General features: G+C 38.3%; 2 protein-coding genes and 1 long non-coding RNA gene across 4 annotated transcripts; 2 read left to right on the top strand and 1 right to left on the bottom strand.

Annotated features, from left to right (window-relative positions):
- On the top strand, nucleotides 1–20601 carry LOC134759428 (uncharacterized). The gene is made up of 2 exons (XR_010135552.1): nucleotides 1–155; nucleotides 20340–20601. It is a non-coding gene; the product is annotated as an uncharacterized LOC134759428 (long non-coding RNA).
- RBM7 (RNA binding motif protein 7) lies at nucleotides 17824–26682 on the bottom strand. 2 transcript variants are annotated; one of them, XM_002822508.6, is made up of 5 exons: nucleotides 25909–26682; nucleotides 24817–24979; nucleotides 23778–23865; nucleotides 20903–20996; nucleotides 17824–19292 (listed from the first exon to the last, which is right to left on the bottom strand). In XM_002822508.6, the coding sequence occupies exons 1-5, from the start codon at nucleotides 26002–26004 to the stop codon at nucleotides 18930–18932; spliced, it is 804 nt and encodes a 267-aa protein (XP_002822554.1). In that variant the 5' UTR covers nucleotides 26005–26682; the 3' UTR covers nucleotides 17824–18929. The 2 variants fall into 2 exon arrangements, with proteins under 2 accessions (XP_002822554.1, XP_009245359.1); XM_009247084.4 differs by having other exon boundaries at nucleotides 20903–20993; nucleotides 25909–26044.
- Nucleotides 26343–27259, top strand: C9H11orf71 (chromosome 9 C11orf71 homolog). The gene has a single exon (XM_054525127.1). The coding sequence runs from the start codon at nucleotides 26343–26345 to the stop codon at nucleotides 26730–26732; it is 390 nt and encodes a 129-aa protein (XP_054381102.1). The 3' UTR covers nucleotides 26733–27259.
- The last annotated feature ends 545 nt before the right edge of the window (nucleotides 27260–27804 follow it).

Here is a 27804-nt window from a genome sequence, read left to right as displayed (position 1 = left end):
GAAAGGAATGTATAAATCTCAAAAGAGCAGAAGGAGAGGGGTGGAGCAAAATGGCCAAAAAGAAGGCTCTACCCATCATCCTCACCCGCTGTAGGAGCACCAAATGTAACAACTATCTACACAAAAAGAGTACCTTCATAGGAACCAAAAATCAGGTGAGCACTCAAAGTACCTGGTTTTAACTTCATATTGCTGCAAGAGGCACTAAAGATGATAGGAAAGATAATTTTGAATTTCCAGCAGCATGCCTCCCCCATCCCCAACAACCACGTGGTGCAGAGAGAGAATCCATGGCTTGGGAGAGCGAGAGCACAGAGATTGTGAGACTTTTCACTTAACTTAGTGATGCCCAGTCACAGCAGAAAGCAAAACTGGGCTGAGCTTAGCTGACACAAACCCACGGAGGGAGTATTTAGACAAGCCTTAGCCAGGAATCGCCCATCCCAGCAGCCCATTTCAGTGGTCAGAACTTGAGTTCTGGCAAGCCATGCCATGTGGGCTAACGTGCTCTGGGCCGCTACTAAACATGAAAGGCAGTTCAGGCCACGAGGACTGCATGTCTTAGGCAAGTCCTAGTGCTGAGCTGGGCTCACAGCCAGTGGCCTTCAGAGGCATGCAACCTACTGAGACACAAGCCAGGGCAGGTAAGGGAGTGCTTGCACCACCCCTCCCCCAGCCCCAGGCAGCACAGATCACAGGTCCAAAAGAGACCCCTTCCTTATGCTTGAGAAGAGAAGGGGAAGAGGGAGGAATAGTAAAGAGGACTTTGCCTTGAATCTTGGATACCAGCTTAGTCACAGTATGGTAAGGCACCAGTCAGAGTCTTGAGGCCCCCATTCCAGGCCCTAGCTCCCAGAAGACATTTCTAAACACACTCTAGCCCCAGAGGGAATCTACTACATTGAAAGGAGGCACGCAGTTCAGGCAGGACATATCACCTATTGACTAACGAGCCCTTAGGCCCTAAATAACCAGCAGCGACACATGGACATTATACCACGGGCCTTGGGTGACACTCTGAGACATGCTAGCTTCAGGTGAAACCCAGCATATTTCCAGCTGTGGCGGCTATGGTGAGAGACTTCTCCTGCTTGAGAAAAAAAGAGGGAAAAGTAAAGAAGACATTGTCTTGTACCTCAGATACCAGCTCAACCACAGGAGGATAGAACACCAAGCAGGCTCTTGGGGTTCCAGATTCTAGGCCTTAGCTATTGGACAGCATTTCTGGACCTACCCTGGGCCAGACAGGAGCCCACTGCCCTGAAGGGTGAATCCCACGACTGGCAGCATTCACCACAAGCTGACTGAAGAGACCTTGGGCCTTATGTGAATATTGGCAGTAGCCTGGCAGTACTCCTCATGGGTCTGTAGTGGTGGTGGCAATGGGGTGAAGCTCCCGTGCCTGTGGAAAGTGGAGGCAAGAGTAGGAAGGACTGTCTCATAGTTTGAGTGCCAGCCACAGAACAACAGAACACCACATAGGTTTCTAAGGTGTTTGAACAGTCCCTAGCACCTGGATGGCATCTCTGGACCTGCCTGGAGTCTGGGGAAACTCACTGCCCTGAAGTGAAGGACATAAGCCTGGCCAGCTTTGCCATCTGCTGATTGTAAAGCCCTAGAGCCTTGAGCAAACATGGACATTAGCCTGATAGTGGCTACAGAGGGCCTTGGGCAAGATCCAGTGCTGTGCTGACTTCAGGTCTGACCAAGCATAGTCCCAATGGTGGTGGTCTTAAGGGTGCTTCTGTCACCCCATTCCCAGCTCCAGGTGTCTCAGCACAGAGAGAGAGAGAGACCCTGTTTGGGAGAAAGTAAGGGGAGAGAACAAGAGTCTCTGCCTGGTAATCTAGAGAATTGTTTTGAATCCTATCTAAGACCATGAAGGTGGTACCTCTATAAGTCTGAAAGAACTTACAGTGTTACTGGGCTTGGGGTGACCCTTAATGCAGAAATAGCTTAGATCACAATACCCAAGTCCTTTTAAATACTTGGAAGAAATAAGTATTTCTCCCAAGAGAGATGGGAACAAACAAGCCCAGACTGTGAAGACTGCAATAAGAACTTAACTCCTCAATGCACAGACACAGACAAACATCCACAGCATCAAAAAAATCCCAGGAAACTTGATCTTACCAAATGAACTAAATAAAGCATGAGGGACCAATCCTGGGAAATATGTGACTTTTCAGACAGAGAATTCAAAATAGCTGAGGAAATGCAAAAAAAAATCAAGATAACACTGAGAAGGAATCAAGAATGCTATCAGATAAATTTTTAAAATAATTCAAAAGACTCAAACAGAAATTCTGGAGTTGAAAAATGCAACTGACATACTGAAGAATATATCAGAGTATCTTAATAGCAGAAATGATCAAACAGAAGAAAAATTATTGAGCTTGAAAACAGGCTATTTAAAAATACATAGAGGAGACAAAATAAAAAGAATTTCTTAAAAATGAGGAATGCCTATAGGTTCTAAAAAATAGCCTCAAAGGGCAAATATAAGAGTTATTGGCCTTAAAGAGAGGATAGAGATAGAGATAGGGATAGAAAATTTATTCAAAGGGATAATAAAAGAGAAGTTCCCAAACCTAGAAAAAGAAATTAATATCCAAGCACAAAAAGGTTATAGAACACCAAGCAGATTTAATCTAAGAAGTCTACCTCAAGACATTTAATTGTCAAACTCCAAAAGGTCAAGGATAAAGAAAGGATTTTAAATACAGCAAGAGAAAAGAAACAACATACAATGGAGCTCCAATATTTCTGGCAGCAGACTTTTCAGTGGAAACCTTACAGTCCAGGAGAGAGTGATATGACATATTTAAAGTGCTGATGGAAAAAAGTTGTTTACCCTAGAATAGCATATCCAGCAAAAATATCCTTCAAATATGAAAGAGAAATAAATACTTTTCTAGGTAGGCAAAAGCTGAGGGATTTCATCAACACTAGACCTTTCCTAGAAGAAATGCTAAATGGAGTTCTTCAATCTGAAAGAAAGGGATGCTAACGAGCAATAAGAAATCATCTAAAGGTGTAAAACTCACTGGTAATAGGAAGTACACAGAAAAGCACAGAATATTATAACACTGTAACTATGGTGTGTAAACTACTCTTAAGTGAAAACACTGTAAGATGAACCCATCAAAAGTAATAACTATAACAACTTGCCAAGATATAGACAGTAAAATAAGATATAAATAAAAATGACCAAAAGTTAAAAAGTGCAAAGACAAAGTTATGGTGTAGAGTTTTTATTAGTTTTCTTTCTGCTTGTTTGTTTATGCAAACAGTGTTATCAGAATAAAAAATGAGTTATAAGATGGTATTTGCAAGCCTCATGATAACCTCAAATTTAAAAACATACAACAGATACACAAAAATAAAAAGCAAGAAATGAAAGCATACCATCAGAAAAAAACATCTTCATAAAAGGAAGGCAGGAAGGAAAAAAGAATAAAGAGAAGACCACACAGAAGAGCCAGGAAACAAATAACAAAATGGCAGGAATAAGTCCTTACTTATTAATAATAACATTGAATGTAAATGGACTAAACTCACCAATCAAAAGACAGAGTTGCTGAATGGATAAAAAATAAGACCCAATGATCTGTTGCCTACTAGACACACACTTCACCTACAAAGACACACAGATTGAAAATAAAGGTGAAAAAATGATATTTAATGCTAATGGAAACCAAAAAAGAGCAAGAGTGGCTATACTTATATCAGACAAAATAGATTTCAAGACAAAATGAGAAGCAACAAAGAAGGTCACTATATAATAATAAAGAGGTTAATTCAGCAAGAAGATATAACAATTGTAAATATATATACGCCTAACACTGGAGCACCCAGATATATAAAGCAAATATTATCAGGGCAAAAGAAAGAGATAGACTCCAATACAATAATAGCTGGAGACTTCAACACCCTACTTTCAGCATTGTACAGATCATCTAGACAGTAAATAAAGAAACGTTGGATTTAATGTGCACTATAGTCCAAATGGATCTAATAGAGATTTACAGAATATTCCATCTAACAGCTGCAGAACACACATTATTCACCTTAGTACATGGGTTATTCTCAAGCATGGACCATATGTTAGGCCACAAAACAAGTCTTAGATCTTTCAAAAAATGAAATTATATAAAGCATCTTCTCTGACCACAATGGAATAAAACTAGAAATTAATAAAAGAGGAATTTTGGAAACTATACAGACACATAGAAATTAAATAATATGCTGTTGAACAGCCAGTGGGTCAAAGAAGGCATTAAAAAGGAAATTGAAAAACGTATTGAAACAAATGATAATAGAAACACAACAAACCAAACATCTATGCAATACAGTGAAAGCAATATCAACAGGGAAGTCTATAGCTACACATGCCTAAATCAAAAAGGAAAAAAAACACTCAAATAAACAGCCTAACAATGCATTTTACAGAGCTAGAAAAGCAAGAGCAAACCAAACCTCAAAGTAAGAGAAGTAATATAATAAAAATCAGAGCAGAAATAAATGAAATGGAAATTTAAAAAAAACAAAAGATCAATGAAACAAAAAGTTGTTTTTTCAAATACATAAACAAACTGACAAACCATGAGCAAGACCAACTAATAAAAAAGGAGAGAAGACTCAAATAGATAAAATCAGAGATGAAAAAGGACATTACAGCTGATACCACAGAAACTCAAAGGATCATTAGTGGCTACTATAAGAAACCAGAAGCCAATAAATTGGAAAATCTAGATGAAATGGTTAAATTCCTAGACACATACAATCTGCCAAGATTGAACCATAAAGAAATCCAAAAGCTGAACAGACCAATACCAAGTAATGAGATCAAAGCTGTAATAAAAAGTCTCTCTTCCTCCTTTTGTAGAGAGCCGAAAATGACAACAAAAAGGCTCCCAGAAAAGAAAGAATAAGTAAGATTTAGTGTTTGGTAGCAAAATAGGGTGACTGTAGTCAAAAATAATTTAATTATACATATTAAAATAACTAAAAAGAGTACAACTGAATTGTTGGTAACACAAAGGATAAATCTTTGATGTGATGCATACTTACCCTGATGTAATTATAATGCATTGCACACTTGTATCCAAATATCTCATGTATATAAATGTATACTCTTACTATGTACCCACAAAAATTAAGAATAAATAAAAGAGCAAATGAAATCACACAAGAAAACAAGGTTAACTTTCACCCCCTACCTCCATGCACACTCAACATGGACATTTACTATTTATTTTAAGACTTCAAAAAGCTTTGGAAACAAAATTAACCAGGGAAAATATTTACAAGAAACATTTCAAACAATGTTCTGGTATTCTTAAATATGAAGAGCTTTTGAGGATCAATAAGAGGAATGTAAAATTCTAATAAGGAAATGGACAAAGGATAGGAACACAGAATTCATGAAGGAATATAATTGGTACATAGAAGCAAAAATATCCTATCTCATTAATAATAAAAGAAATTTTAAAATAGTTATCACTTTGATTAAAATACCAATAGACTTTAAAAACTAGACAAACTGATTATAAAGTTTATATAGAAAAATAGGGCTGGGCACAGTGGCTCACGCCTATAATCCCAGCAGTTTGGGAGGCCGAGGCAAGCGGATCACTTGAGGTCAGGAGTTAGAGACTAGCCTGGTCAACATGGTGAAACCCTGCCTCTACTAAAAATACAAAAAAATTAGCTGGGCATGGTGGCACATGCCTGTAATCCCAGCTACTCAGGAGGCTGAGGCTGGAAAATTGCTCGAATCCGGGAGGCGGAGGTTGCAGTGGGCCGAGATCATGCCACTGCACTCCAGCCTGGGTGATAGAGCAAGACTCAGTCTCAAAAAAAAAAAAAAAAAGAAAAAGAAAAGAAAAATAAACATGTAATAATTAGCAAAATTCTGAAAAAGAAGAGTGATGGCATATGGCATGGGTGTGGGGGAAGTCCTCCAATAATTAGGTTCTAGGCAATAAACAGTCAAATATTTACACATAAAGTCCAGAAATAGACCTACTACAATGGGGGAATTTAGAATATGGTAATGACACCACTTTATATAAGTGGGATATCTTAGTCCATTTGTGCTCCTATTTATAATAGAATACTTGAGATTGGGTAATTTGTAACAAACAAAAATATATTGACTCCCAATTCTGGAGGCTGGGAAGTCTGAGATTAAGGTGCCTACAGGTTCAGTTTCTGGTGACGCCATTTTCTTCTTCCAAGATGGCACCTTACTTGCTTCATCCTCCAGAAGGGAAAAAGGCTGTATTCTCACACTGCAGAAGGTAAAAGAGCCAAGAGAGAGAGCCCACTTTTAAAAGCTCTTTTATTAAGGCATTAAACCCACCCATGAGAGTGGAGCCCTGATGACCTAGTCACCTCTTAAGACCCCACCTCCCAATCCCGTTACGTTGACAATTACATTTTAACATGAGTTTTGGAGTGGACAAACATTCCCCAAAAGTAGCCTGGGGAAGAGATGGATTAATAATAAATTTTATTAGCAATTGGGTAGTTATCTGGAAAAAAATCTTAAATGGCTCCTGACTTCACAATTTATACCAAAATAAAGTCTAAATGGATTAAGCATCTAAATGGGAAAAATTAAAAATAAAATTGCTCGAAGAAAACAATAGCAACTAGTTTTGGTGATTTTCTTTTTTGCAGAATCCAGGTCCTGGAACAATGGTGTGGCAGATTGAATTTTTTTTTTTTTTTTTTGAGACGGAGTTTCACTCTTGTTGCCCAGGCTGGAGTGCAATGGCATGATCTTGGCTTACCACAACCTCCGCCTCCCGGGTTCAAGCAATTCTCCTGCCTCAGCCTCCCAAGTAGCTGGAACTATAGGCATGCACCACCACACCCGGCTAATTTTGTATTTTTAGTAGAGATGGGGTTTCTCCATGTTGGTCAGGCTGGTCTCGAACTCCTGAGCTCAGGTGGATCACCCGCCTCGGCCTCCCAAAGTGCTGGGATTACAGGCGTGAGCCACCGCACCCAGCCAGTAGATTGAATTTTTAAAAGATGATCAAAACAATAGCTACCGTCCCACACTCTTCTCTTACAATCTGACTTTGAAATTCCTCTCACTGAGTAGTAGGCTTTGTGCCCCCTCACCTTGAAAATAGACAATTGTGACTGCTTTGACCAATAGAGTACATTAGAAGGGACTTCTCAGGCTAGATCATAAAATACCCTGTATTTCCACCTGGCTGTCTAGGGATGCTCACTCTAGGAACCCAGACACCATGCTGTGAGGAAGCCCATGGAGGCCCCCATGGAGAGGAACCAAAGCACCCAGCTCACAGCCCTTTCTGAGCACCCAGACAATAGCCAGCCCCAAGTTGATAGCCATGTGGGTAAGCCACCTTGAAAGTGGATCTTTCAGCCCCCATTTAAGTCACCTCAGTGATGCTAAGTGGAGCAGAGAAGAGCCATCCTTGTTGAATCTGGCCAAATGATTGTTTTTTTAGCCAGTGAGATTTAGGGTGGCTTGTTAAAAAGCAATAGATAATTAGAACAAATGAATTTTTATCTTCACTGCAAGGAACTGGGTCACTCTCTTGTTTCTTAGGCAAAGAAATATTAATGTTTATTTAAGGAAACATTATTATTTGTTTTTTAGAAAAGAAAGTATATTGTACCCTGATACCAAAATAAAGCAAAGCAATAAGACACATAAAATGGTAATCTGCAAATTTCCTGAAAAATGTTCTTATCAGATCCATAAAAATTGCATTCAAATAATCACAACTCAAGACCTCTGGGTTATATTAAGTGCAAAAAGCACCACGTGAAAAAAAATAGAGAACATGAAAATATATTTGATAAAGAAACAGTAGAAAGACACAAACTAAGAAAATGATTCCTTACTGGGAACTGGTAGGGAATGAGCTGACAGGAACAGGATTGAGTGGAATACTTCGCAATATACACCTTTTAATATCGTTTTGATTTTTGAACCACACAAATGTATTATCTATTCTAAGAAATAAATTGTAAAAGCCACACAAATAAATACATTTTAAAATGGTATATCAATAGAGCTTTGTATTTCAAAAGTCAATATTAAGATAAATATAACAATGATTCTGTTCAATTTGGCTTTTCATTTACTGAGAATATAAACTACATATAACTGTAATTGTTGCATAAGTAGTTATACCCTTGACATCTTTGCTATTATCATTTACAGGCAGAAAATTGCCAAAGTAATAAAAACTAAACAATTTCTTATTTTAAGCATAAAACATAAGAATTTCATAAATCAAGCCACAAAAGCAGTTTTGTCTATGTTCAATGCTGCCACACATAATTAAAATAAACATAATAGTTTAGAATTTGATCTTCAGAACATTTAAAATTCCTCTTTAAGCTATTTTGAAATACAGAATACATTGTTATTAACTGTGATCACCATGCTGTGCAATAGTACACCAGAATGTATTCCTCCAGTCTAACTAAAACTTTGTACCCTTTAACCAATGCCTCCCTTTTCCCTGTCAACCCCACCAGCCTCTGATAACCATCATTCTACTCTCTACTTCTATGAGTTCAACTTTTTTAGATGAGATGGGATAATGTTTTAAAATATTAATGACAATGTGAAACTAAAATCTAAGTGATTGTATTAAAGCACTGCACTAGAGGTGGTCTTTATGTGAGAGGTGGAAGAGAAGCAGCAAGGAATGTGAAGGTATGTGATATGGCTTGGCTGTGTCCCCACCCAAATCTCACCTTGAATTGTAGTTCCCATAATTCCCATGTGTCGTGGGAGGGACCTGGTGGGAGGTAACTGAATCATGGGGGTGGTTATCCTCATGCTGGTGTTCTTGTGATAGTGAGTTCTCACATGATCTGATGGTTTTCTAAGCTTCTCCCTTTGCTCAGCTCTCATTCTTCTCTCTCCTGCTGCCTTGTGAAGAAGAATGTATTTGCTTCCCCTTCTGCCATGATTGTAAGTTTCCTGAGGCCTCCCCAGCTATGCTAAACTGTGAATCAATGAAACCTCTTTCCTTTATAAATTACCCAGTCTCAGGTCTCAGGTATCTCTTCATAGCAGCATGAGAATGGACTAATAGAGTTTGCTAAAGGTATTTTCTTGGTGGAGTGCAGGGGAGACAGATATAATAAATACTGTTGTGGTGGCTTTGTACTGTATCTACTTAGCTGAGGTGGAACTATGGTTCCCAGAATTCCTTTCCCTGTCTAGCTTCCATTTAGAGTTGGTGTTGTACACCAATGCCAAGAAAGGCCAGGATTTGACTGGCCTTTGTTCCTGATTCCTGGGAGAGAACCTCTATATTCTTGGAATTTCCCAAGTGACAGGAGTGTCTTTATTATTCCTGGTCATTTATGCTACAAAGATGACCTCTACAGGGTCCCTAGATATTTCAATATGAGGCCAGGCCATGCTAGAAAAGTCAACCACATGATTATAGGGTTGGGGCTTTATGCCATGTGGTATCAGTCTGATATTGATTGGGATTGGAGGGGACCAGAGACTGAGTTCAATCATATGGCCAAGGATTCAATGATGTGTATGTAATGAAACTCCAGTAAAAACTCTGGCTATTAAAGCTTGGATAAAGTTCCAGGCCGATAATACACAGTGACAGGGAGTGAACACAGAAGTTTCACCTTCAGGACCCACCTGGGTCTTACTCTATGCATCTCCCCTTTTGGCTGGTTTTGATGTGTTTTCTTTTGCTGTAATAAATCTGTAATCTTAAGTATAGCTTTTTCAAAGTCCTATGAGTCTTTCTAGCAAGTTATCAAACCCAAGAAAGTAGTGGAAACCCTTGAATTTGTAGCAAATTGGCCAGAAGTGTGGGTGGCCTGGGAATCCCTAAGCATGCGGCTGATGTCTGAATTGAGAGCAGTCTCATAGAGGACTGAGCCCTTAGCCTGTGAAATTTGGCCTAACTCCAAGCAGTTAGTGTCAGAATTGCAATGCAGTTGACCACAGGAGAAATTTGCTTGAGATTTGGAAGTCACAGGCAAGTAGCAGCCATAATTGTCACCCTCTGGAAGATTGATGCAGGGCACCAGGCACTGTGGTACCTCATGCACGTTGTTGCTGATCCCCTGGCTCACCTTGTTGGCATGTGGCAGCACCCAACCCGCAGCTCCTCCAGCTGCTGCCACATCTCCTCAAACTTCTCTGTGTTCTGGGCCAAAAATATGTGCAGCCCTATAGCTAGAGGTGCCAGCTACTCCTGCAGGCCTCAGGCCATCCAAGTCACATAAGGTGGAGTAATGAGAGACAGATGTAAGCTCCATCTTTTTCTAGAAGTTTTTGGTTGGTTCCTGCTTTTGTTCTCGTTCACCTTTCCTTCCCAACTGCTGGTCTGGTTGACCCACGGTGACTTCAGGCCCAGCACCACATGCAGGCCAGCAGATTGCTCCACCAGCAATCCCAGTGGCATAATGTTTGAATCCCTAGAATCAGTCTTATTCTAGATCCCTCTTAGTTCTGCTTCTCTGATTTTTACCTTGACTGACACAACTGTTTCAGTCTATCCATTGATAGAAAATGACAAGTTTGTGATTGCTGAGAATTTAAGGGGAAACACCATGGGAATAAAAATAGGATGATACTAGAGTTCTCAACCCTAACAGATTATTAGTCTTTAGAAAAAATACTGGTATCACTCTCTTCCTCTGAGAGTTTGGGTTAAAGTTTAGGCACTATTTTTTTTTGAAAGGTGGTTACAGTTTGCACTCAAATGCTGCAGTAGATGAAAGAAAAAGAACAAAGAAAGGTGATCAATATCACAAACATACATATACAAGAAAGCATAGCAGGACTACATCAGAACATAAGAGACTCTCCTGAATTCAAACGGCAGAGAAGTACTAAAAATTAACCAATAGACAAAGACATATTAGACAAATATTAATTAAAATAAAGAAATGATGACAGTAATATAAAACAAAATAGAATTAAAAGTTAAAAGAATGAAAATGGGCCAAGGGTATTTACATTGATAAAGTTTATAGTACATAATGAAGAAATGTTATCATTCTTTTTGCAACTAGCATAGTTTGGAGTTACACAAGGCAAAAACTGACAGACATACTCAGAGAAAAATAAGAAAGTAAAATCATCTCTCAGAATTAAGAGATCAAGAAGAGAAAAAATATCAAGCATTTGAAAAATATAATTAACAAGCCTTATCTGTCATATTAGAAGCTCTTTTATTGCCACATACCTGATTCATTGCATTAACTGATGTTCTCTATTCTTTCTATAACAAATGCCAATGCCCTTGACATGCTAAGGCTAGAGGAGTAAGCCACTTTCGTATATTCACCCACTTTTTCTCTCACCAGTCAAATTATTCCAGATCTTCTAATGTCAGATCTTATTAATAATTTATTTTTAAATATTATTCAAACTAATAAAATATGAAGGTAAAAAAATAGTAGTTCTTTCTAGAAAACTAGTTGAATACTTTGTAAACATTCAATAAAGATGGATCGTTTTGAAATTTGTTGTCAGATAAGTATGCACAAGACAACTATAAAATGATTTGAGTGAGAATCTTGGAAAACTTGAATACTCCACCAGTTTCTCTACATTTGCCTTGCACCATAAAGAAATCCAAATTAGAAATCATAGGCAATGCAGTCTGGTAGTGATTTATACAAGAAAGCAGACTGAACTCCAATCAGTGTACTCAATATTTTTTTTTAAAGACTAAAAAAAAGTCCTGGCCCTGCATCAAAAGACTGACAACTGAATGTACATTTTTGTGTATTACATTAAAATAAAATGCATAGAAATGTTTTATTTTTTTAAATGACCCCTTAGTCTGACTTTTGCATTTACAAATCTTATCAGGTAAGAGAGCATTTTGTAAAGATAAAATTTTGACACAGAGAAAATAAATCGTTTTCAAACATCCATGAAACCACTATAGAAGTTGGGAAAAGAAATCATGAAGCAAATACCATGCAACTAATGTGATGCCATGCCGGAGTCACAGGGCGCATGACAGACTCAGCCAGGGAGGTTGGATGTGGTCCTAGAGTCTCTTGGCATCTTCTGGAGAGGTGTGCTTGAGCAGCGGTTCAGCCTAGCTAACTCACTGCCAGGCAACCTAGAAAAATCCTGTTATCAACCAGTTAGCAATCTGGTTTGTCTCTTTACGGGTTTTTATCACACAGGTTACATTCTCTGTCTACAAAGCTATGAAATTAGAAATCACAACAGAAGAATGGAGAAAAAAGGTCATTTAGAAATAAAGACTCCTCTGAATATCTAAAGTTGAAAGAGAAAAATCAAAACTAAAAATACAGACTATTAAAAATGAAGAAGAGTGAGTGCATTACAAATCAAAATCCATAGGTTAACTTCAACTTCTGGCCAAGATGGAGTAACAGGGATTAGATTTACCCTCCTGCCTGAACCACCCAATACAAAGGCAAAATACGTGAAACAAGACCACGGACATCAGGAACAAAGGACAGTGATCCCAGAGGAACAGAAAACAAATGAAGTGAGTTGCATGATTGCCTTGCATGCTACCTTGAGGGAACGTTTAGGCTGCAGTGTGTGGGGTTGGGGGACAGGGCAGGCAGAGCCTGGCAAACTCACTGAGTTCAGAAGACACGGCTGAGAGTCCAGCGAAACAAAGACAGCTGGAATGGCCGGTACACAGCACTGGAAAGCGATAAGTTGCACAGGGAGAGAACTCCCGGAGACCTGCAGTTTTTCTCCCGTATTCATGAGAGAGCTGATCAGTACACAGGTTTGAAGAAACTACCTAAAGATGGAGAAAGGATGTCCCAAAAGAACTAGAGGGAATACTTCTCAGCACTCACATGTGACCAGAATCAGCGTCTGTTCCCACTAGCCAGAATGGGACATTTCATAACTCATGAGGCATCTACCTATTATTCAAGAGACTTGCCTCACTAATGGGGTGAATTAACCCAAGACTAAATACTTGTCACATGTCACCTAACAAACCTTAAAAGCAAGTCCTGAAGGGACACAATTGTTTATAAGTAACTTAACTGTGTCCCAGAACAAAACTCACGATTATTTATAGAAACACAAATACTATAATAATTTTACTTTATTGGTAAAATTCAGAATGCCCAGCATACAATTAAAATTATAAAGCATATAAAGAGCACAAAAACACATCTACTAATAAGGAGGGTGGGACACTAACCCAGAACCAACAAAGATACTAGAATTAGCAGATGAGGACATTAAAAATTACTATAAAGTATATTTTAAATGTTCAAAATGTAGGTAGAGACAACAAAGATTTAAAAAAAAATCCATGATCAGGTAAATAACTTGAAATTTAAAAAAAGGAAAAAAGAAAGAAGACATTAAAAAGATCCTCCCAAAAAAGTTATGAGGAATACTACAATGTCTAAAATGAAGATTATATTGAAAATCGCTAATTAGACATTGCAAAAGAAAAGATTAGTAAAGTTGAAGTCATAGCATTAGAAACTATTCACAATGAACAAAAAGAGAAAAAGTAATTTTAGAAACTTTGTACTAGGCTGGGCAAGATGGCTCATGCCCACATCCCAGCTACCTGGGAGGCTGAGGCAAGAGAATCACTTTAGGCCAGGAGTTAGTGACCAGCTAGGCAACAATTTTTTTTTAGAAAAAATTAGCCAGGAATGATGGTGCGTTTCTGTAGTCCTAGCAACTGGGGAGGCTGAGGCAGCAGGAGCACTTAAGCCCAGGTGTTTGAGTAAGCTATGATTGTGCCACTGCACTTCAGCCTGGCAACAGAGGGAGATCCTGTCTCTAAGAAAAAGATAAATAGGCCAGTTGTGGTGGCTCACGCTTGTAATCTCAACACTGGGAGGCTGAGGTGGATCACATTGCTTGTGTGAGTCCAGGAGTTCAAAACCAGCCTGGGTGACATAGCAAGACCCCATCTCTACACTACAAAAAATTAAAAATTAGCCAGGCATGGTGGTATGTGCCTGTAGTCCCAGCTACTCGGGAGGCTGAGGTGGGAGGATCACTTGAGCCCAGGAAGTTGAAGCTGCAGTGATCTGTGATCGCACCACTGCACTCAGCCTGGGTGACAGAATGAGCCCTTGTATATAAAGAAATAAAATTTCAAAAGATAAATAAAATAACATTTTATACTTACCAGAGAGCTATATAACAACATCACACAGCCTCATATAAATGCATTGGAGTTTCCAAAGGAGAGGAAAATTGGTATTAAAAAATTCAAATGTCTAAATTTGTTTTCAAATCAGGTAAAAACTCCAAAGATTCATGCAGCTCAATGCACCCCAAGCACAAGAAACATGAAGAAAACTATGTCAAGGCACATAGTAATCAATTGCTCAAAACCAGCTAGAGAAAAATGACACATTATGTACAAGATTTCCTTATGGGAAATAATCGAGAGAACAATGGACCAACTATTTTTATGAATTGAAAGAAAAGTACCTCATCAATTTAGAATTCTATATCTAGAATTTAAATATATATTTCAAGATATTCTTCAAAATATATTTCAAAACACTGAAAGAGACTTTTTTAGATACACAAAAGCTAAAAGATTTCGTCACCTGCAAAGCTGCCCTATGGGAAATACCACAGGAAGTCTTTCAAGCAGAATAATAATACCAGATAGATAAATGGATCTAACACAAAGGAATGAGGAGCTCCAGAAATGGTAACTATGGGGGTAAATAGTAAGTTTTTTTTCCTATTTTTTCTTAATTACTATATATAATTTTCTATTATTTAAGAATCTGCCTATTTTAACAAAAACAAAGTAGTGTGGGGCTTATAACATATATAAATGTAAAATGTATGCCAAAACAGCACAGCCAGTCTCATCTGAGGATGAGAGGGAAGGTAAAATATATCGTCAGGAGCTAAAACTGCACTATTGACAATGTTGGGAGTTTTACAAAAATTATAAGAAATACTATGTACAACTCTATAGCGATATATTCAGAAAAAGGGATTTTCTTGAAAAGTATAAATTATCCAAATTGTTTCCTGAGAAAATAGCAAACCTGAAAAGATAACTCTAAAGGAAATTGATAAAGGAATCAAAGAGCTATTTCTAAAGCAAACCCAGATAGTTGTATAAATGAGTTCAACACATCTTGAAGAAACAGCTAATTCCTTTATTATTCAAATTTTGGGGGGCATAGAAAATGATAAGCTTGCCAATTTATTTTATAAGGCTAGCAGAACCATACTGCTAAACCAAACTAACATAATACAATTTAAAAAATCAGGCCGGGTGCAGTGGCCCATGCCTGTAATCCCAGCACTTTGGGAGGCTAAGTCGAGCAGATTACCTGAGGTTGGCAGTTCAAGACCAGCCTGGCCAACATGGGGAAAACCCGTCTCTATTACAAATACAAAAATTAGCCAGGCGTGGTGGTGGGTGCCTGTAATTCCAGCTACTCGGGAGGCTGAGGTGAGAGAATCGCTGGAACCCAGGAGGTGGAGGTTGCAGTGAGCTGACATTGTGCCACTCCACTCCAGCCTGGGTGACAGAGTGAGGCTCTGCCATAAATACATTAAAATAAAAACAAAATGACACATTATTCATAAATACAGATCCAAAACTTTTTGAAGTTTGACAAAATGAACAAATAGAATTCTAGAATACATGTACTGTGTGATATGTAATTCTCAGGATGCAATGTTTTAGGTTTAGAGAGGCTATTCAAAGTTTTATGTGTTGAATCCTCCTTTTCCTTATTCAATTAACAGACGTTCTTCCTTTCATCAAAAAGTTTCAATGTTAAATATATGCCAGGCACTGGATCCTGGGAATGCAGTGATGAATAAGATAAGGTCTGCCTTCATGGAACTGTCTATAGAGACAGACAAGTAAAAAGAAAATTATAATACAGTCTAAAGGCTACGATAAGAGAAAAAGATATTTGGGGAATACATAACTTGGCACTGAATCTGGATTTCAGAGCTCTGGAAAGGCTTTCTAAAGGAAGTAATGCATAGATTGAGCAGTGAAGGCCAGTTACTATGAGAACTAAAGTGGTGAAGTCATCAGAGGAGACTGAAGTAGCAGATGCCAAATAGGGGTCATATTAAGTTGAGAATTTTGTACTTAAGTCAGAGGCCACTGAAGCTTTAATTCAGGCGAGTGACAGATTTACATCTTCAATTCTTAAGAGTGTGGAATGAATTTGAGGAAAGAAGACTGGAAGCAGGAAAACATCAGGGTGTTCTTGGAATAATCCTCTTGAGAAAATTGCCTACTCTAAGATAGTAGCAGTAGGTATGGTGAAAGTGGGCACACACAACATAATTAGAAAGTGGTATAAAAATTTTATTTTAGATGGGGAAAGGTAGAAAATACTAGGTTAAGTATAAAGGGATTTCTTTACCTATAGTACTTGTCAGAAATGTTATGGTGCTGTTTTTGAGTAAAAGAAAGTCACATAATAACACACAACGGCTTCCAAACATTTGTTTTTTTTTTGTTTTTTTTTTTTTAGAACACCTTATGAGACACTAGCGTTCCACAGGAAACACTATGGGAGAAACTGTTCTCCCACAAAAATAATCTCTTCTTCCTTTCTGTTCTTGCAGCTGTCAATATAGATGAAGCATCCCAAATCTGAAATCTGAAATGCTCCAAAATATGAAACTTTTTGAGTGCCAACACAGATGTGACACTCAAGGGAAATGCTCATTGGAGCACTCTGGATTTCCAGACCTGGGATACTCAACTGGCAAGCATTAATGCAAATATTCCAGAACCCAAAACACTTCCCAAGCATTTTGAATAAGGGATGCTCAACCTGTACTTCTGAGTTGTCTCACCAACTATATTCAATTTTTTAAGGCTGTCTTGTCCTGTCCCTTTACACAATACATGTATTTAGTTTGGTTACTTTCAGCTCACTGAAAGTGAAGTGAAATAGAAGATTCACCAGAACTTCACAAGCTTCCCTCAAAAAGCCATTGAAAAAGATCATTCTGAGTCAGGGTCATCTGTTAACCAATATGAAAGGATCCGACCCACAGATAACGTTGTAATAAAGCAGTATTAGGCCGGGCACAGTGGCTCACGCCTGTAATTCCAGCACCTCGGGAGGCCAAGGTAGGTGGATCACTTGAGGTCAGGAGTTTGAGACCAGCCTGGCCAATGCGGTGAAACCCCATCTCTACTAAAAATACAAAAACTAGCCAGGCATGGTAGTGGGTGCCTGTAATCCCAGCTACTTGGGAGGCTAAGGCAGGAGAATCACTTGAACCCGGGATATGGAGGTTGCAGTGAGCTGAGATCCCGCCATTGCACTCTAGCCTGGGTGTCGTAGCAAGACTCTGACTCAAAAAAAGCAAACAAAAACAAACATGCAGTATTAATCTTTGTTAACATCTACAAACCTACTAAGTTTTCATATGGATAAGATACCCAAAAATAATAATCTCATTGGAAACAAATTCTGTGAAAATGCTTAAGCAAACCAATTGTTTATCTTAATTCTATACTGTGTAGTTGAATAGCTCCATTTACTTAGATACAGAAAAACTGAATCCATTTATAAACAGGAAATCTAAGTGTACTTTAACTCCTACTAGAGACCACTGAGGGTAACTAAAGTACTCCAAACTATAATCGAGGGGTCACTGAAAATCTGATTGTGAAACATCATGCTCTGTATGTACAAAAGATGTATTTCAGGATGCTCAAAATTAAAGAACTGATATTCTAAACAGCAGGCAATCAGCGAAAAAAAGTATATTGGTAATTCTTTGTGTACAATGTCTCTGAAGTCAGTGACATAAAAAAAAAATAACACACACCCTTCCTTTTATATTTTCAGTATATTAAAAAGGAACAGTACAAATGCTGTGGTATTAAAAAGGATCCTTATTTTTCAACAAATGTACTTTTATAAACAATTCTGTAATGAAATGAAAACAGTATCTTAATACAAGTTTTTGTTAAACAAGATTTTAAAATTTTAAAATTAGAAAATGTTAACATTAAATTCTTTCAAAGGTTCAAACAAAAAAACAACCTGTACAACCTCCATTACATGTGTCTTTGTACACATTCTGGGCACTTTGAAAATGTTAAAGTTTTCAACGTTTGACTGACAGAAGCAGCACTTAAAGGCTTCATGAATCTTTTTTCCAAAAAAGTATGCTTTCAGTAAAACATTTTACCATTTTATCTAACTATGCACTGACATTTTTGTTCTTCCTGAAAAGGGGATTTATGCTAACACTGTATTTTTAATGTAAAAATATACGTGTAGAGATATTTTAACTTCCTGAGTGACTTATACCTCAAATGTGATTTAATGAACAATTTCTAAATTTTAGAATGAAACAGTATGTGTAGATCTACACATGTATGTTCAATTAGGGTAAAGCTCAAGAGCATGTCACAGAATTTATACCTAAATTATATAAGAAGTTAAGCAATGCCTTTATCCCCAAACTTTACCAACAAGCCTTCTCAAAAAGAATGTTAGTAAAGTGAATCACTGAAAAGTTTCATTTTTGAATTAACTAAAATACCAGTAGCCATTTTAGAATGTCAATCTGGATGTTTTCTTGATTCACTAGCAAGAAATTTCTTGCAATACAAAAAGATAACAAATAATTAAAATATCTGCTTTATCATACAACTTCACCCCCTCCTAAAGTGTCTAAAATGATTAGGAATTGTAGCATTTTCTTTTGCATAAAACCCTTTCCTCTTCATAAAACCCTGAGGTGAAAGGTTATTAATGTAATAAAACCACAATTCATTTTGTATTAAACTGTAGCTTTAAAAAAATGTATAAAGAAATGTGACAACTTGTAAAGCTGCTCTGTACAGTTTTTCAACAAAATATTTCCATATCAACTTAGTCAAAGGGCCTAAAATGACCCTATAAAAACAACGTCCTTTTAACATGTGTTAGTGTCGAGATGAGCGCCATTTTCCATCTCTAGTACTGTCTCTTCTGTTATCATAGTCATGGCTCCAGCCATCGTGATTCCTGTCTTCATAGAAGAAATCATCTCTCTTTCCTCTGTAATGATGGTCAGACCCATGATCAGTGTAACGCTGTTCCCGGCTATAATGTCTATCTGCTAGGTAGGGATGAGAATTCATTCTGACTTTCCGCTGTGATGATGGTGTACCGTGGCGCCACTGGGAGCTTGAAGACTGGTTAAAACTATGACTGTGTGATTGAACTGATGGTGAAAATCCTGACTGATCCAGAGGTGAAGAACCAAATTTTCCACTATATGACATTTGTCTCAAAGCACTGTTCATCTGAGGAATAGGAAAAGTGGAAATGTTAATACCTCTAGATATTAAAGCTAATATGTATTTGGTCAGTTAACAGATAATGAAAGAAAATAAAGTCACTCTTGCCTAGATGGATCCACAACTAAAGTAGTACAATAGCTTCAATCATTCCAATGTATACCTACAAGATATATATATACACAAATACTACTCTTTGTCCTCAAGAATGCAACTCAGAATAAGTCACACAAAATGACTATAATGCAAAAATCACTGTGTAAAAGACAAACAATCAGGAGGTCAGTATCATTAGGAAAGGTTTCATGAAGGTGGCATATGATCTGGGTATTAAAACAATGGATGGAATATTTTAATATTTTAAGGGGGAGATATGCCAAGAAAAGGAAATTGCACAAACAAAAATAACAGGGAGACACAGAACAGGTTCACAGAATACCAAGTAATTCTGGCTGAGACAGGTTACAGATCTCGGCTCACTGCAAGCTCCACCTCCCAGGTTCAAGCGATTCTCCTGCCTCAGCCTCCCAAGTAGCTGGGACTACAGGCATGTGCCACCACGCCTGGCTAATTTTTGTATTTTTAGTAGAGATGGGGAGTCACCATCTTGGCCAGGCTGGTCTCGAACTCCTGACCTCGTGATCCACCCACCTCAGCCTCCCAAAGTGCTGGGATTACAGGCGTGAGCCACCATGCCCGGCCTTCAGATCTTTACTGGAATCAGACAATAAGAATCCCTAATAATTGGGCTAGAGGAATCTGACTTCATCTTACAAACAATGGAAAGTCAATGTGCAAGGAAGATAAACAAAACAGAATTGTAATATTAATTCTGAAATGGTGTGCAAGATGAACTAGTGAGGGGAAAATGGGGGCATAATTGACTAGACCAGTGGTTCCCAAATTTTGCCTGTGGATAAATATCAGTATACGATCATTTTTATTTTAATAGTCTACAGTAAAATTAGAAAAATAGGCAATATGTACATAAAAGTTAACATCCTTTATACTGGTCTCTCAAATTTATTTTGACTTCTATATTTCATTTTGCAGACTTATGAAATACAAAAGCCTGGGGACTACAAGTCAAGATCATGATTTAGGCACCAAATAGTTGCCAACAGCTTCCTACTTGAACAAATGATGACAAAGATGAAACAGTAAAAGATAGCTAAGATTTTAAGCCTAGTCTCATGATGATGTTACCACCACCAAAAAAAAAAAAGGTTAAGTTTAAAATGGAACTGGTCTAGAAGACCCAAGTTTATGACAAGTCACTCAGGATAGGGTACAAGAGCATCAGATAATGAGTAAATGATGGTTGAAAAGAAAAACAAATGTAAAAGCAGTTTTACTTCTATTTATCTTCAGTCTTTTAAGTATATATTTCAGCCCAGTGAAAGCTAAAATGAGTGCTCAATCTACAAAGATCATGCTAGTCTAACAAAAATTTGAGAAAAAGTTATCTAAAAAGTTCACTTACGCCTTGAGGACTAAAGGAATAAAACCTCCAACTTAACAAAGTTAATTAAAAACCAGTTATTTGATACAATGCGAATATTTTAACTAAGGATGAATTTTCTTTGGCAATTCAAGTTGAAAAATAGTCAACCTACCACTGCTTGTCTCTGAAAATTTTCTGGAGAAGAGAAAGATCTCTGAATTATTGGTGCTGATGAAGTCATGTTATCCATAGTCCTTTCGTACCTGCTAAAAAGAAAACCAACATATAACCATTCATTGAATAAATATTTACTAAATGACAACCATGAGCAGAACACATTTCTCAAAGGTCAGAATGAACAAGACAGGCAAGGTATCTGCTCTCATGCAGCTAGAATAAGAATACAGACAACAGGATATTTTCTCACGATTGTAAGTGATAAAATGTATGATTAAAGATCAAGTGGAAGTGAAACAGATAGGAGGTTCCCCTATCTTTTAGCTGGGGAGGGACTGCCTTTCTAAAAAGGTGACATTTGTAGTTAAAACTGAACACCAAGGTTACCTAGAGGCAAAAACTTCCCAGCTGAAGGACTAGTGCCGGGGTGAGCAAGTATAGCCAGTGGGCCAAACTGCCAAATTCAGTTTTCCCTAAACAAAGTGTTACTGGAACATAGCCACACCATTGTTTTTGTATTATCTATGGCTACTTTAGTGCTACAATGGCAGAGACAGAAACAGTATCTTCTGCAAAGTCTAAAATATTAACTATTTGGCCCTTTCTAGAAATAATTTGTCAGTCCCTGAGCTAATGCAAAGACCTAGATTGAAAACTAAAGTGAAAAGAATTTGATCGACTGGATATGTGGAATGAGGGAAGAAATAAAGGATCAAATCTAGACTTGGTTTGAGCAATTAGGTAGACATTTCCTGAGACAGAAAAGAGAAAGGTTTTGGGAGGTAAGGATTTAAGAGTTCTGTAACATACATAGGATATTACTTTTGAGGATTTATACCTTATTCCTTATTTATTAAAGGGATAACTTGCTCTACAGAAAAGCTCACTTTAAAAATGTTTTAAATTATTTTAAAATGTCTTTAGAATCAAATAACCAATTGGCTGGTCTTACAGTTTGGATCTTTTAATTTTGGGTTTTCCCAAATCAGGTTATATTATCTGTATGCTAAGGGAGGGAGTATAATTTAGTTTATAGTATTAAAATTATAAACTCTCTAGCCTTTGATTAAAACCAAAGTATTTACTTGTACTTTTTTTTTTTTTTTTTCAAAGAAATTCTTTAAATAGAGAGAATGCCTTGTTATGTTGCCTAGACTAGTCCCAAACTCAAGGCCTCAAGTGGTCCTCCCACCACAGCCTTCCAAGTAGCTGGGACTATACAAATGGGTCACTGCACCTGGTTTTTTCTCCCCAAGAAATTCTAAGAGGGAAAACTTTTTATTTTCCTCTACCTAGGATGCCTTTGAAGACTCCATTAAAAAGACTGGAAGTGCTTTAAATTCCAACTTTACCAAGAAATGTTTAAACACTGTTAATTAATTTCAGCTGGCAAGAAAGAACACCAGGAGGGTACACTTTTTGCACTATTGCTGGCTCACTATTCCACCTTCCAGTATCTCTTCATAGCCATCCACTTCTCTCCAGCTCATGGCACCACCTTAATCTAAACTATCAACCTCATCCATCAATAGCTTCCAACATCAATGCCTTGCTACCAAAAGCTTCCTCACTGCTCTATTTTCACTCTTGTCCCCTCCAATCCATTCTCCCATTGCAACCAAACAAGTCTTAAAATATAAACTTGTTCCTATCAGTACCCTACCTAAAACATTTCACTGCCTTCCTACTCCATTTTAGGGTAAAATCTCAAAATCCTGATTACAGTTTAAAAGACCCTCTCCAGCCTATCTACCAAAATCCCCTACTGCTCTCCATATTCATTCATTATGATCTAGGTACACTGGCTTCTTTCAGTTCCACATTCATCTATATCATCTCCTTCTCTTAAAATTTTCTCAAAGCCCTTTGTACTCTTTCTTTAGAGAACTTATTACAGTAATTGAACAGGTATTCACAAAAATATATATAATATGTGTCTTCATTTAGACTTTAAGCTCCTCTAGATAATACATCATAGTGGCTGGGCTCAATCACACTACACCGCCTGGGTTTGAATCCCAGCCCACTGAACCTGAGCAAGTTAACCTCCATTTTTCATTTCCCTTCATATAAAAGGTAGAGATAAAAATAATCCCTACCCTCATAAAACTGCTGTGAGGAATAAATGAAATCATATATGTAAAAGATGTGGTAAAGAACCTGACATATGGCAGGTATTTATTAAATCTTTCTTAAATGACTGTTAAATAGCTCTATGGATATACTAGGAAAAACTGTCCCTGGTAAAATATGAACCTCCCCAAAGCAAATAAAATTATTTAAGTAAATATGATACTTTCTAATACTCAGTACCTGAAGGGATTTTACAAATCATTTAATTCAACTTATTTTCCTTACACATGGGAAGATGGGACTAAAGAAAGGAGACTAGCTCAAGATTACACAATTGATAGATGCAGACCTAGAATCCAATTCTAGGAATTCTTAGTCCAATAGTCTGTTGACTAACTGGTATTTTTCAACTGTAAGTAACAACCAATTAATGATTGTAAAATAAATTTTAAAATGTTTTAAATGAAATAGTAAGTAATCCAAGTAGTGAGGGTAAATAATGTTTTGAGAAATTTTGTTTCAAGTGTATACATGTACTGCACACATATGTGGGGATGGTTATGTCGCTACAAATGAACAAATAGTTATATATGTATCTATTTTAAGGGGACTATATACAATGTGTTTGTCTATAGCCCCCTTAGAATAGATACATAACAACAATCCCAAAAGGCAAGTAATAGGGCAGAATGAAGAGATAAGAGAATAATGAAGGAGACTATTTGCTCATGTGTTTTGAGGCTATTCCCTATAAGAATTCCTGATAAATGGCCTTAACAATAAGTGAGAAATATTACCTGCTAGGAGATGTGGAGGTAGGGCTTGAATTTCCAACATGATGCTGGGGATATGACAAACTGACATCTTGCGAGGCATGACTACTTCCTAAAATGAAACAATTTGAAAAATTATTCTTGATAGAAAATCTAATTTGAAATTTTGTCTTCCCCACTTGAAATCACTCCAAAAAGGTAAACACAATCTAAAAGAGAAAAATCTCAAACTACTGGCCAGGCGCGGTGGCTGACGCCTGCAATCCCAGCACTTTGGGAGGCTGACGTGGGCAGATCTCTTGAGGCCAGGAGTTCGAGACCAGCCTGACCAACATGGTGAAACCCCACCTCTACTAAAAATACAAAGAATTAGCCAGGCGTGGTGGTGTACACCTGTAATCCCAGCTACTCAGGAGGCTAAGGCAGGAGAATCGCTTGAACTCGGGAGGCAGAGGTTGCAGTGAGCTGAAATTGCGCCACTGCACTCCAGCCTAGGCGACAGGGCAAGACTCCGTCTCAAAAAAAAAAAAAGAAAAAAAAAAATCTCAAACTGCTGTAGACTGCTTTACGGCTTCATCAGGGTGAAAATTGTAAGTGTATAATATCAGATAAGCAAAACAAAGCATTCCATAAATATCCAATCTGACCATAATTTTCTGATCTCCACCCTAAATTGTAAGACTGGATACATGGACAGTTTCATCCTCACATGATCAAGAATCAAAATACATAAAAGTAATTACAAAGCAGCCAGGAAAAGTATTTTCAGAAAATAAACCTAGCTCTTTTCAGAGCACCCAAGCCCAGCTCTCTTAGTGATACAGTTTATGTTCTTTTCACTAACCCAAAATGAAACTTTAAGCTCAGTTTTAAAATTATAATTTCAAAATCCATGTGTCAATGCTACCCGTTTTCAGGGATATATAAAATTTGCTATACAAAGTTTGCTATTCACGATGCTTAAGAAAGAAGTTTCGTCTACAAATAAGAGGTTCTTTAAAACTGAATAATAAATTTAAAAACAGCAGGAAACAATGCCCCCCTAACCTCATTGGACAGTTACCTGATCTAAATTGAATTTTGATAGGCCTTCCATAAAGTTTGATTCCATTAAGTAGATTCATTGCATAAGGAACAGATACTTCATGTTTGAAATTCACAAACGCAAACTGCTTTGGTTTACCATCCTTATCTTTTGGAATTTTCACCTTTATTACTGGCCCAGCCTACAAACAAAAAGGTGTTTAGAATTTAAATGAAGCAACTAAGGGAAAATACTCAAATTTTACAAATAAGATGTGACACAGTTTAAAAACAACAGAAACGTAATCAGAAACTTCTTTTGAAAATGATGCACGGATTTCCATTTTGGCTACAGTAAACATCCTAGTTATGACTGAACATTAGATTTATCTGGGGAAGGGGGCCCATAAGGAACTGGAAACATAATCACTTTTGCAATTCACAGCACTGTATGGCTTAACATAGTGACTAATCGCCATTATTTTGCCACTCCATGAAAATGAACATTTATCAAGAACAAGAGAATGATTTTCTTTAACTAAAAACTGACTTTTGTATTGATTAATCAAACAATACCAGTTATTAGGGGATAGGGATGGGGGAATGGGATACTCAGAATTTTTCACACTTTTTAATATAGCAACACTAAAATGCTGTTTTTCTACGGAGTACTTAACCATTTTATTTTACATATTTTAATAATGCTGCAATTTGATAAGCAAACTTTAGGGGAAAACAGACACAAATAAATTAAAACATTAAGTTCCCAGTCGGATAAACCAAAGACAAATTCTCCTAAGGGGAAGATGAGAACAGGAGGGATAAGAAAAAGCACTGCTCAACGAATGCCCTACACACACACTATGTTCCTAAGGACCCCTGGATCTCTACCACGGGAAACCTGATCGAGGATCCCTCTACCACCTTTAGTCGTCACTTTCGGCCTAAACGAACCAAGATCTTCCAGGAAAGCGACACCCAGCGAGCGTTTAGCAACCCAGACCCGCCCTTCACCCCCAAACAGCCACCCGTCGGGTCCCCTGACGGCCACGAAAAGAAAACGGGGTGGCCGCTGGCCAGGCCCTAGGCGAGACGGAAAACGAAAGGCAAAGGGCCGAACCCAGCCGCTTACCTGGTGGAAAAGCTCGAAAAGGAGCTCCTCGGTCACTTTCGTTTCAAGGTTGCCCACAAAGAGTGTGCGATCCGCTTCCGCTGCCGCCGCCCCCATCTCAGCGTCGCCCCCTCCCTAACCTGGCCAAAAGGTCGTGGCCGACGCACCCACTGCGCATTCACGGAAGCCTCTCGTCCTCACGCTCCCTGGCGTCACCAACGTAAACGTCCGTTGCGCTTGCTCTCAGCAGGCGCCGACGTGCGCGGACGGTCTGCGCATGTTCGCCAGGATAGCGCTCGTTAAAGGCAAGGCGGCTTCTGGCTCTTCTGCAGGCTGTTATGGGTTCCGGTGTGGTTAGTCATCGGGTCCGACACAGGCTGGACTGATCTGGGGAGCCGCGAAGGGCCTGCCTTGACCAAGGGACGTAACGCAAATACTGCGGGCAGTGTTTGAAGATGGCCCTGAACAGTGTGTCCCTGTCCTCCGGTGATCAGAGGAGCAGAGTGGCCTACCGCTCTTCCCACGACGATCTCAGACCGCGGGCGTCAGCGTTGGCGATGGTCTCCGGAGACGGCTTCCTCGTTTCCAGGCCTGAAGCGATTCATCTAGGACCTCGGCAGGCGGTGCGACCAAGCGTTCGGGCCGAGAGCCGTCGAGTGAATGGTGGCGGCCGGAGCCCAACACGCTTTATAAATGGGAGGGAACCAGATGGCCGGGGCCGGAGCCGCCAAGCCAGATTCTCACCTTACCCAGTCCCTGCAGTTGAACCCGATCTCCTAAGAAGTGTGCTGCAACAGCGTTTGATTGCATTAGGAGGTGTTATCGCAGCTCGAATTTCAGTGTAAACGAACGCCTCTCCTCTGGCCCTCACTTAGCTTGTGAACAGGCCTTTTTAAAATCCTTTCTTGGTGTAGCAGCAATCTTGTTGTTTTATTTTTAGATGTATGTATTTTCATTTAATACGTGGGAGTTATATGAATATATCTTAGCACTAAGGGAAGTGTAACAGTTGATTGATTTAGGTGGTTTTATGCAGCCAGGATGATTGGATCAGGAAAGGTGTGGAAGGGATATTCTTAGGTCGTCACAAAGCTGAGCTGATGGGACCACCCTCCCCAGAGGTCAACAATCCATTCGTTAACTCGGACACTTAACCTTTACCTTTACTTCTGTTGGCGAAAAATAAGTGCTCCTTTTTATTACACTGATTTATCCTTCCATCTTTTCCTTGGCATTTACCATCTTCCATCTCCCCATTCACTTTTTTCAGATATGTCTACAAACAGACTCCAATCTCAGTCGCACTAAAAATAAGAACAAAACCTAAACCTTACAGTTCTTTCAAATTATTAAATCAATTTATTATTCCTTTCTTTGGCAAAGGTTCCAAGTTTTTACTTTATATTTGTAGTTTTACTATTTGCCTTCAGTCCCAGCGCCTTAATCTGAATCTGCAGTCCTAAAATACACTGGTGAAAACATTAGTTGTACAATCTCCTATCAGAAAACTGTTCATCTACTCACTGTAGTGCCCTCCTTGAAATGTGTGTTTATTCATTCAACTAACAATATTTGGGGATCCCTGTAGTAAACACTGTGTATGAATTTTACACAGTCTGGCCATCAAGAAAGATCACGGAGTATATTCTAGATGGGGAGGCTACTAAGTGAATAGCAATCACCACACTGGGCTGTTTATTAGGTACAGTAATAAACATAAGTACTGGTTGCAGTGGCTTTTTTTTTTTTCTTCATCATAATACTGCACTATCCTGGTTATTCTCTTACCTGGCTGATCACTCCTTATTTGCTGATATTTTTGTTCTCTTAACCATTTCCTAATGTTTAAAGGGTGGTATTGTGAGAAAGTTAATGGGTTTTGTAAGTGCCACCTCTTTATATAAGCAGGTAGACTAG

Source organism: Pongo abelii, chromosome 9 (assembly GCF_028885655.2).
Source record: "Pongo abelii isolate AG06213 chromosome 9, NHGRI_mPonAbe1-v2.0_pri, whole genome shotgun sequence".
Classification (NCBI taxonomy): Eukaryota; Metazoa; Chordata; class Mammalia; order Primates; family Hominidae; genus Pongo; species Pongo abelii.
The sequence above is the reverse complement of the archived record's forward strand: the minus strand, read 5'-3'. Positions and strand labels throughout refer to the sequence as shown.

Coding starts and splice junctions, on each gene's coding strand:
- RBM7 (XM_002822508.6), bottom strand. CDS start 26,004: ATGGGGGCGGCGGCAGCGGAAGCGGATCGCACACTCTTTGTGGGCAAC. Junction 24,980..25,908: donor TTTTCGAGCTTTTCCACCAG/GTAAGCGGCTGG, acceptor TTTTGTTTGTAG/GCTGGGCCAGTAATAAAGGT. Junction 23,866..24,816: donor CAAAATTCAATTTAGATCAG/GTAACTGTCCAA, acceptor GTTTCATTTTAG/GAAGTAGTCATGCCTCGCAA.
- C9H11orf71 (XM_054525127.1), top strand. CDS start 26,343: ATGGCCCTGAACAGTGTGTCCCTGTCCTCCGGTGATCAGAGGAGCAGA.